Genomic DNA, 12,231 nt, shown 5'->3' with positions numbered 1-12,231 from the left:
AAATGTTTATCTTGGTAACTATAATAGAATTTTTATAATAAAAACAATTAAATGTGAAACCGGAGTAATAAGGGGCTACAAGTAGATACATACATTTATGAGCATATTAAAATTTAAAATCTCAAATAATTATCAACAATCAATTTTAAATTAATATCCATCAAAACTAAGTTTATAATTAATAGGGATTAAATTGAAATAATTTTTAAAAAAAAGGAAAAATCTTCATACAGACAAAAGCTCTACCTGTGTGACAGGTTTATTTTATTTTATTAAAATAAAATGTATAACAAGAAAAAGAAAATGAAAAAAAGATCGGGTGTTATACATCTTATTTTAATAAGTAAAATAAGTGATAAAACTATAGTTTGAAAATATTGATTTTAATCCAAAAGGTTAAAAAAAATATTTAGTAAATTATTAAAAACCAGCCACCTGGTTGCTTAGAGACTCCCGTCAAGCCTAGAGGCGTAAGATTGTTTGATGCTCTGCACATTGCACGTCCCCATGTTTATAATAATTGCTTTCATTTCATCATTCTTCTAAAAACAAATTTCTTTCCTGTAATCTCGCCATTGATTACACCTTTTTCCTTTTCTTCCTTTTTTAACTAAACCATCATAATTAAAACACTCTTTTTAAGTTAACCTTTTTTTTCAAAGGCTAAATTACATTGACGTTTTAATTTTTATATATTATATTATTATTTTTATAATTTTAAAAATTTACAAATATTCTCATTTTTTTATTTATTTTATAATATTCAAAAGGAATATATAAAATATGTATATATTTTTAAAATATTAAAATTTATATTAATTATAATATTATTAAATAAAATTAAAAAACCCTACCCTCTGTACTCCTTTTTATAACTTTGGATAACCTATTATGTCTAAAGATGGCAAAATTCGAACCGCATGATGGATTTTGAATATTTGGAGTGGATTTTTCCTTTTGAAAAGTGGATGCTGGGTGATTTTTTTCTTTTCGATAGTGGGTATACAGTGATTATGGTAATTGCTTGCCCCACCCTGACCCACTCTACTAGATGAAATTACCATTTTATCATTGTATATATAACAATTAAAAGGGTAAAAATGTAAAAATGTTGTTAGTTGTCTTTCTATATCTAGTATTTACCTAAATTAGGATTGTAAGGTTTGTGCCTAACTCATAGGCTAACTTGTATTTGTGTTCCATATTACTTGTATAGCAGACTTTCGTATTAGGACTCTTGTATAATGTATATAAAAATGATACTATCATATAAAATGATATAATATTCTTTTCCTTACAATTCTACATGTTTACATGGTATAAGAGCAGGTTTATTCCAACATTAAAGATATCTTTTCTTTTTCTTTGTTAGGGTTAATCAATCCCCTATTGTGTGATTGATTTATTGTATATTTGTGTTTGAGGTTGTGTATCTTTTTTTTGTATGCTAAAATCTGTAATTCAAGATGATAGACAACATGTCTAACTCTGATTTGCGTGTTTCTATTGGAACTACCATAAAATTTAATGGTTGAAATTATGCACTTTAGTCTCAAGCTTTTCGTACCTTCCTTGGTTCTCAAGGTTGTAATCATCATCTAGTTCAAATAATGACAAACATTCAGGATCCCAAATATGTAGCCTAGTGTCAATCTAATTGTGCAACGAAAACTTGGTTGTTGAATTCATTGGAACCTAAGATTGCTACCTCAATTCCTAAGAAGATGTAAGACTCTATTAAAGAAATGTTCTTTAATGATGGTAATAATTCTCATATTTTCTCTTTGTTTCAACAACTTATTAATAATAAACAAAGTGAAAAATCCTTTACTGAAGTTTTTGTTGGTTATAGAGGAATTATTAATGAATTTCGTGAATTGAAGCCTCTCTCTACAAATTTAGAAACTCAAAAACGTCAATGGGAAAATCATTTTGTTTGTGGATTTCATGTAAATCTAAATGATCAGTATAATGCTTACTCTTCAAACAACTTTCTCTTGCTTACAATCAGCTTCTTTAACTCTGTCATCTCTAGGCATCAAGTAAGTTTCTGTACTCAAACCCAGAACTGCAAATGCATGACACATGTTTTCATAAGTTTAAAAGTGTCCGCCATTTTAGTTTGAATACATGATAAAAGAAAATCATGAAAGGGGATCAATGATGGGTTAGATGAAGTTAGGAAAGGTAAAAAGAGAGTAATTCTATTAGATATCGCCATACGATATTGCGAAGTGCAAACCATAATGTGCGAAGCTCAGGGCCTTGCAAAGGGGACACTACGGTGTTCGAGCATCAAGGTATAGGTTGGTGAATGGAGGAATAGATGGGATATGATATGAAAAGTGAATGAAAGATCATGGCTAGGCCATGAGACTGATCAGAGGCTATACGTCTAAAGATGAGTAAAACCATGGCTGAAAGATGCCATGGCATAACACTAATGATGAGTAAGACCATAGCTGAAAGATGTTATGGTATCATGATATAAATGAGTAAGATCATAACTGGAAGACGTCATGATATCATGGTAAACAAGATTAAGACCATAGTTGAAAGACGCTGTGACATCCTACGAAAGCCCGTCGGGACAATAAACACAGGGAATATGAGGTGTAAGACCATATTTGGACTATGCCTACCTAGGTAGTCCACCAGGACGATAAACACGGGGTCACAATGTGTAAGACCAGGGTTGAAAGATGCTATGGAATTAAGAGATGATTTGACAGTCAAATGAGTAAGACCATAGCTGAAAGACGCTATGACATCATAGATAGTTTAGTAAGAAGTTAAACATGGGATAGTCCAACAAGATGTTAAACACAGGATAGCCCGACAGGACGTTAAACATGGGGTAATCTGTCGAGACGAAAAACACGAGGCTTGGAGAGGTAAGACCATAATTCGACTAGGACATCAAATGGAGTCCACCAGGACCACAAATGTGTGATTATATGACGTAAGATCATAGCTTAGCTGTAGCAGCATAAGATAGTCTATCGAGACAATAAACACTGGTGGATGATCGAAATAGTAATCGTTAAACAACCCGCAAACAAGGAAAAAGGGTTTGAAGGAAAATGGAAGTATCAGATACAATTAATTTAGAAAATTCAATTAATTTACTTAACTAGACATTCACATTGGCATTTAAAACCCATTTTAATTGTCATGTTGGACTGTTGTTTGGGAGGTAACAAATGTTAACGGCAGAGTAACCATTTCGTAACAAAACGATAATGTAAGTAACTAAAATGTAACATTTCAAACATAAGTGACTAAAATGTAACCAAAGGCAAACAAAAGTGACTATTTTGATAGTTTACCCAAAAAATCTAAAAAAATTAATGTGGGCTACATCATTCATTTATAAGAGTTAGCTTTAAGTAAATAGTTGAATATAAATTATAACTTAACTTGACATCTACAGGTGCTAAGCTTCATAAAAGACATTTATTAATAAGCTTCATAAAAGACATTTATTAAGGATAGATTTATGATAAATGATGAAAATTTAAATAAATATAAATTAGACACTCGTGGGTTTCAAGTTCAATAGAATACATTTACTAAGTTTAGATTTACGAAAAAGATGAAAATTGAAAATGTATTAAACTCGACAATGATGAGTGTTGACTTCATTGAACACATTTATTAGAGTTAGATTTAGGAAATGATTAAAATAATAATTAAACAGGAACTCGACAACCACCAATGTTGAATTCCTTTTGTATTTATTAGAGTTTAACTTTGAATGATAAAAATTAATTTTAGATAAATTACATATTATAAGCAACTCGATACCACGGATGTCAAGTATCATTATACATTAAATACAATTTAAAAGTTCAAAGGTTATCATTAAATACAAATATATTGATTTGATTTGAATTAATTTTGACTATCATATGTTAATATCAAGATTAGTTAATCATTATATAATAATTACTTCGATTGTATTCGGGTATAAATATTGTGACACAAATTAACATTAAAACTTGACACTCGTATTTGGAAGATCCGGAACCTTCACATTTTTCAAGGTCTTTCGTGGCGTATTGTTGAGGTTATCAAAACATCATTATGTTGGGCAAAGCAGTATATTTCGGCATCAGTTTCGCAATGCTCTAAATTTTTAAGATCAGAGTTAGTTCCAGTGTCTTCGGATGGTTGGGCCTATTTGTATACGGATAGGTTGGTTAAACTTGGAGAGATGTTTGTCGCAGCTAGAGTGTAACATCCCTAACCCGTATCCGTCGCCGGACTAGGGTTAAAGGTATTACCAGACAAATCAGAACATTTAATTTCATTTCATAACATCAAAGCATCAGAGATCAACATCAATATAGAGTCCCTTATATAGGTCTTCAAGACCTAAAACATACGTCAGAAAAGAGTCGGGACTAAACCGAAGACATACAAAATTTTCTCAAAACTTTGACATTTTTTAAACAAGCACAGGTCACACGCCCGTGTAATCAGGCTGTGTGCCTTACACGGCATTGGACACGCCCATGTGTCTAGGCCGTGTCAAAACAGGGCATACATACTAACTTGTTCACACGGCCACAAGACACGCCCGTGTGCTTTGGACTTGGTCGAATCTGACTTAGGCCACACGGTTAGCCACACGTCCGTGTGCCTTGGCCGTGCTCGAACCTGACTTACAATTGTAGGGTACCCCAGGGGACACACGTCCGTGCTACATAGCCGTGTGTCGCACACTGCTGAAACACACGCCCGTGTCTCTACCCGTGTGGACAAAAATAGGCCATTTGAATAGCCAACTTGCCACCCCAATTGGGTCAAACCTACAAGCGCCAAACCAAATATATTTGCACAACATTTTATGACCAATTCATAACTAAAATATAAGCCATTCATGACATAACATTGCCAACCAAATTTCTATCTCAATACATCAACCAAATCATAAGAAATCTAAAATAAAATCATACCAAACATATGTTTCAATTTCATGATCAAAACTTATGAATTACTATAGCTAACACATGCCAAAAGTTTACCAATCTTACCGTTTCTTATATTCATACATAGACATACCAAATATATCATATTGCCTCATAATTCATATACCAAAACCATATCATAATCACGTCCATACCAAGCCATATCACATGGCTAAATATATATACAATCACAAAACATAATCTAAACACTTCTAGCCTATACAAGCCATACTCTAATATATACATTTTCAAAGTACCAAAATAAGGTTCGATAGTGTGGTGACGATCCTCAACGATCCCCGAGCTCACAGTAGCTTTGATATTTATAAAACAATGCAAACACATACAAAGTAAGCTTTCAAAAGCTTAGTAAGATATATACAATTAAACTTATCATTTAAAGCATATAAACATCATCAATTTACTTATACTTGGAGCCAAATACCAACACAAACCTCATATTCATATACTTACCTTTCATTTTCAAATATAGTACACAATTCGAAAGTACCTGAATCATATATATATTTACTTATTCATTCATTTTCTAGGAATGCCCGTTTGAACCGTTCGGAAACATATGGATACACGGATAGCTCAGAAAGCATATACAATGCCAACGTCCCAGACGTGGTCTTACATGTAATCAAACATCGATGCCACTATCCCAGACAGGGTCTTACACGAAATCAGATACGATGCCAATGTCCCAGACGTGGTCTTACACGCAAAAACAGAAGTCGATGCCAACGTCCCAGACGTGGTCTTACACGATAACACATATTAGAAATCCTATGTCATGATATATGTATCCTAACTATTCTTATGGTTCGTACGGAGCTTTTCGAACGTCAGAAATTTGTCGATACTTTCTCGAACAACACATATTTAGCTCCAACATTCATTCATCACAATTCAATATCATATAAAAAAATAAGAATTTGATTCAAACACGTTTAATGTATATTGACTTACCTCGTACGAATTCGAATGAATGAAATCGGTTACTCGACAACTTTCGACTTTCCCCGATCTAACTCCGTTTTCTTTAATTCTTGATCTAAATAAATTCAAATTTAACTTATTCAATCATAAATTCATTCAAAACAATTCAAAAACACACATTTAGGGCATTTTGCAAACTAACCCACATTTTCACGATTTGACACTTTAGTCCCTAATGCACAAAATCACAAAATACACATAATTTGCCTGTACACAAGCTGAGCCGAATTTCTATAAGGTTCATATAAGTCCATATAGTTCATTTATTTCATATTTTAGTCCCTCAATTTACAAATTTCACAATTTAGTCCATTTTACTCAAAATCATCAAAAATCCAAAAACAAAACATATAAACCCAACATCAAACTTTCATATTTCATCAATTAACAACATAATGCTCATGAATTCATCCATGAAACATTTCAAAATCATCATCAAAATCAGAAATTAAGGCATGGGCTTGATAGTATACGAAGCAACGATTACAAAAATGTAGAAATTATCAAAAATGAATCAAAAACTATACTTTAATCACAACCACAAGTGTTGAAACCCTAAAATATTTTATTCTTTCTTTTTCTTTGCTAATTTTGGCTATGAATGATAATGGATGAACAAATTTTAAGCTTTTGTTTTATTAATCACATATTAATATATATTTTACTAAAATGACCTTATTAATATCATTTAAAATCCATTAAGTAATGCCTATTTATGTCATTCAATTCATTCAATGGTCAAATAACCTCATAAGGACCTCACAATCATAAAGCCAAGTCAAATAGGCACTTTTTATAAGTAGCAACCAACTTTTACATTTTACGCGATTAGATCCTTTTATCAAATTGAGCACACAAACAATCAAATTTTCAGACGAAACTTTCACATATGCTAATTCATACATCATAAGCATGGAAAATAATATTTAACTAATTTTCTGACTCGGATATGTGGTCCTGAAACCACTATGCTAACTAGGGTCAAAACCAGACTGTTACGTGGAGGACTTCTGGAAGACCATAATGGGAAGTGGATCGTTGGTTTCACAAGGTATTTGGGTAGTTGTGAAGTTATTGATGCAGAATTATGGGGCATCTTTAATGGGCTGCAAATTGCTCTCAAATTTGGCTATCAGGAAATCATCATTCAAACAAATAGTCTTGAAGCTATTAATCTTATTAACGAAGGAGTTTGTAATGGCTCTAACTCTGCCTTAGTAAGGAGAATACTTTTGCTTTTGAAGCTCCGAGTCATTGGAACCTTAATTATATTCCTAGAGAAAAGAATAGAACTGCTGACAAGATTGTCAAGCTTAGGCGAGACAGAGAACCGGGCTTACGGTTAGTTGACAAAGAGTATGTGTTGAGTTTTTAATACTTGAGTTGTAATTTCCTTTTTTTTACCAAAAAAAAAACTTAACACTCGTATATACGGTGATAATCCTAAAAAACGTATTTACACTTGTACATACGGTGATAATCCTAAAAAAATGTATCTTAAAAAATAAATTGTAAAGAAATGTATATTAAGAAATAATTTTAGAAAATTTTATATTCAAGCAAAAAGAAACTGGTTTTTGATCATTATTCGTCAAGGATAATTTAGGAAAATTTGTTTTTCCTATTCGATGGGTTAAATGCCGCAACAAGGAATCCCTATAACTTTGGGCTTACGAGATCTGCCGAAGAAAAGCCCAAAAGTAGATTATGCTTTTGAGTGGATGAATCATCAACCAGCAACAGCTAATGTTATCAACACTTTGGGCCTAAACTTCAAAAAAAAAAAAAATAAGAATAATAACTGGGTGCTGTAGTTTGTTCTTATCACAATAGTGTTAACAGTCATATAGAATAGATTAAAGTAGAAGAGTTTGGCCACAGCTTGAAGCTTTCACCGACTGTTGCATGGCTTCCACGTTGTTCTCTACACTTGTGCACGTGTAAATCAAACAAACTCCTCTTTGTTCTTCACTTAATTTTTTTTAATCAACAAATTCAACGTTTGATTACTTGAAAACACAAAGAAAATACACCCCAAACTACTTTCTTTCAAAAATATTTCAGCTATCTTGGTTTCAAATCGTAACCATGTCTGCCGCCACCCCACCATCGTCTTCATCCCCTGCATTAGGTAACTTCAAGTACTGCAACAACAATAATTGCAAGCTTTCCCTTATTGTATTTATATCTAATTATGTTTTGTTTCAGATACTTTCAGAGATATAATTCTATGGAGGAGAAAGGAAGTGAGTGCAACAGTTGTTCTGGTTTCAACAGCGACATGGATATTGCTTCAAGTATATCAGTTCAACTTCATCACTGTTGCGTCATGGTTCATCATCTTCATCCTTGCTTCACTTTTCCTTTGGGGAAATGTTCTCAGGCTTCTCGGCAAGTATGTTGTTAATTATATATGCTTTCCCCCTTCTTTTTAGTTAGTATAATATCGAAAAAGAAACATTGAAAATCATTGTGTGTGTGTGTATTTAGAGAACCACCAAATGTGTCGGATTTCGATATCTCGGAACAGACAACCATGGAGATTACCAACACATATCGAATATTTTTGGAAGATGTATTGAGATGGATGTTTCATGTGACTGTTGACGAGAACTGGTTTGTGTTTGCAAGAACACTAGTGGGGCTTTTGTTACTTTCCTACATTGGAGCCTTCTTTGATTTCCTAACACTTGTTTACATAGGTAAATAATTAAAATAAATCCATTAATCCGTATTATGTGTTTATTTTATTGATTTGATTGGGGGGGGGGGGTTGCAGGTATAACGATGGTGATGATAGTGCCAGTGATATATATGAAGTATGGGGACCAAATCCAGAGGAGTGGGGAGAAGGTGAAGGGTGAAATGGGAAGATTTTATGAGATATTTGATGAGAAAGTGGTGAGGCAGAGGATGAGTAAATTTGTGAAACAAGAAAAAGAGAAGAAAAATGTATAATTTTTGTTTTAATGTTTTACTTAGCTCAAATTAATTATTAATTAGAAGATTAAATAAATGCGGAACAGAAAATGTGATGAATTGTGTTGATTGTTATTAACTTTGGAAATAAATAAACCAAATCATTAGGAAGTAATTTGTTTTTGTTTTTTTCTCAGTTATTAAATCATTTTGGCTTAAATCTCTATTATTAAGTCTCTGTTGTCTTTATTTAACTTTGTTTTTGTAAAAATTATGTTCTATTTAGAATGTTGTAATAACAAATTTTATAATTATAAATTAATGTGACTGTCTTTATATTTCTTTTAAAAATTTACATATTTTTTTAAGTAGTTTTGAGTTATGTTACTAAAAATATATTTACCATTAAATTTTCTTCGATTTTGGGTTCACAAACATTTGAGTGTTTTAGTTCAGACAGACACAATATTATACTAATATTTATTTTTTTTAAAGGATTATGTTAGATTCATGATTAGCAACTTTTAAAATTAATATCAAGTAAGGATAAATTACTCATCTAACTATTACTAGTATTTTTTTTACTCACTCCATTATTAAAATTTGAATTTTTTTTTCTAAAATTGGCATGATAACATTAAATATCTTGTGAGTTTTTATTTTTATTTTTCTTTCTGATCTAAACCCTAGATTTCCATAACCCAGAATCAGGAACTAGGAAGTTCCCTTCCATTGTTAAGTTAATTTTAGAATCATAATGAGAAAAAAATATAAAAATCTATATTGTATTTTTAGCTGTTTTTATTTTTTTTTATGTTTCTAATTAAATTTAGCTCATAAATTTATTTAGGTGAAAGAGTAAAAAGAAGAGTAAGTTATAGAATGTTTAAATGTTGATAGCTAAATTTGAATAAATTGAATAGTTGAGTGACTATTTTACAATAAAATTGAATAGTTGTACAATATTAAAGGAGTAAAACGAAATTTGAACACATAAATACATTAAATAAACAATACTAAATGTGTTACAATTATTTATCATAGTTTTGTCATCAATTATGAGTTATTGTCGAATCGGCTTGTGACACCAATTCAATAAACAAAATTATTCATACTAGAAACCCTATCACATGTGAATGCATGTGGAAATCACATATGTGTGTTTAAAAATAACATACAATAAACAATGTAACATATGGTTTAAAACTAATTAATCATAATAACACATGAAATGTATAGATATTAAAATAAAAAAATAGATTAAATTATGAGTAAATAAAATTTAAACATCAGATAAACAATACTAAATGTATTAAAATTATTTATCATGGTTTTGTCATCAATCGTGAGTTAGTGTCGAGTTGATTTGTGATACTAACTTAATTAATAACATTATTCTTACTAGAAATCTTACTACACACGTATACGTGTGAAAATCATATGTTTAGAACATAGATGTGTGTTTAAGAATAATAGACAATAGACAATGAAACATATAGTTTGAAAGTAATTAATCATAATAGCACATGAAATGTAATGACCTGAATTTCAGTGATGCCGAAAAATGCGATTTCAAAACCCTATTTTCGTAAACCCAGTTTGTAAATATAAAATAAAAATTTTTATGAAGTTAATATAAAAATATATTAAATTTTAGTTAAGTAATATAATCGAAAAAAGTAGTTAATTAAGACACAGAGATTAAATTGTAAAAGTTCAATCGCTATTAAATTTTAATTATCCAAACGATTAAAATGGTTAATAAATCAATTTTAGTTAATAGATAGTAGATGGTGATGATGTTGGCTATTAAGTTAAAATATTATTAATTAAAACAATTAAATTAAGATTAATTAAATGTAAAACATGATTAACTAAATTAATTCACCATTAATTCAACTATATAAGCTAATTAATAGTGGAAAGGTGAAAAAAAAAACCATCATCTTCATCATCTATCACCGTCCACCAATAAAACAAAGAAAAAGAAAACCTTCAAGCTTATTTGAACTTTCGGGAATCAATTTAAGTAAGTATCTAAGCCATCCATTTTTTTTTATGAAAATTGAATCGTAAGAGCTTAATTTAGGTAGTCCATATATCATTTTGTTCAATTGTTAAGTTTTTAACAAGTTTCTATTATTGATAAATTGATGAATTAAGCTTGAAATTGATAGAAATTAAGCTTAGAACATGTTAATGACTAAATTGTAAAGTTAAATAAGCTTAATAGTTAACTTTGTAAACATTAGGGACTAAATTGCATAAATTGAAAATCTATTATGATATTGTGTTATAAATTGAAATTATAGGGTCTCTAATGAAAAATTGTGAAATCAGATTTTGATTCGAAACTATAAATCGAAAGACATACATATTCTGAGTTTAGGGACTAAATTAAATAAAATGCAAAATATGTTTAATTTTATATTTAAATGTGAATTGGATGAAATTTGATATTATTTATTTGATGTATTATTGAATGTAGTTGAAGACAACTTCAAACTGTCGAGAGGGAAAGAAAAGCGAGAGACGTCAACGAGTAATGTGATGATTCAGTTTGCACTTTTATGATTCGAGATCAATATATTTGTTTGCATATTCATGTTAATTGCATGATTGAGTATCAAGGTGAGTATATAATTGTCGTATGAATTGGTTCGTTACAAATGATATTGAATATTGAGATATTGGACTAAACTAAACAAAATAGAAAGTAGTTTGATTTAATTGATACATGATATGTGATATGAAAATGGATTGAAACATGTTATGTGATATGAGAAAATTGAGAATTGATGATGAATTAAAATGAAATTATGAAATTGAATGTTAAATGATATATGAATTGGATTGTATAATGAAAATTGGATATTGAATACTCTATTAACTATTCGGGCAAAGTTAAATATAGTTAACATGCCGTAGGATAGATTGAGTACGGGTTACTTCGGCTATATGTCAATGAGCGCTGGGTGCATTTTTCTTCGGACATTTCGATGAGTGTCGGGCACACTTTTTTTCCTCGATTAAACCTGTAATGGGCCAAATTTTCCCGGGCCCAACGAGTCAAAAAATCAGACAAAAAAAACATAACAAAAAAATAAAATAAGATTAAACTGTCCAATTTAAAATTACAAACCCAAAACCAATTAAAATTATAGCCCAAACTAACAAAAACCCTAATGGCCCAATAGGCCCAAAATCTAAACAAATTTCAACAGCAGAAACCCTAGTGCGCTGCTCCCCTCGTGGTGTTAGCACCTTCTCTGCTGCAATGCTGCCATCGGCCTCCTCTACGCCTCTGACAACACCTGTAAAACCTAAACAACAA

The 12,231-nt window shown here is 30.7% G+C and overlaps 1 protein-coding gene across 1 annotated transcript; it reads left to right on the top strand.

Moving 5' to 3' along the window:
- The first annotated feature begins 7,952 nt into the window (after positions 1–7,952).
- Positions 7,953–9,072, top strand: LOC121208297 (reticulon-like protein B13). The gene is made up of 4 exons (XM_041078849.1): positions 7,953–8,109; positions 8,187–8,373; positions 8,469–8,680; positions 8,758–9,072. The coding sequence occupies exons 1-4, from the start codon at positions 8,067–8,069 to the stop codon at positions 8,934–8,936; spliced, it is 621 nt and encodes a 206-aa protein (XP_040934783.1). The 5' UTR covers positions 7,953–8,066; the 3' UTR covers positions 8,937–9,072.
- The last annotated feature ends 3,159 nt before the right edge of the window (positions 9,073–12,231 follow it).

This window comes from Gossypium hirsutum, chromosome A10, assembly GCF_007990345.1.
Source record: "Gossypium hirsutum isolate 1008001.06 chromosome A10, Gossypium_hirsutum_v2.1, whole genome shotgun sequence".
Classification (NCBI taxonomy): Eukaryota; Viridiplantae; Streptophyta; class Magnoliopsida; order Malvales; family Malvaceae; genus Gossypium; species Gossypium hirsutum.
This window is presented reverse-complemented; position numbering and strand designations above follow the sequence as displayed.

Excerpts from the sequence above, each read along its gene's own strand:
- LOC121208297 (XM_041078849.1), top strand. The coding sequence starts at position 8,067 with ATGTCTGCCGCCACCCCACCATCGTCTTCATCCCCTGCATTAG. Across the intron at positions 8,374-8,468 it reads GTTCTCAGGCTTCTCGGCAA|AGAACCACCAAATGTGTCGG; the intron begins GTATGTTGTTAA and ends GTGTGTATTTAG. Across the intron at positions 8,681-8,757 it reads CCTAACACTTGTTTACATAG|GTATAACGATGGTGATGATA; the intron begins GTAAATAATTAA and ends GGGGGGTTGCAG.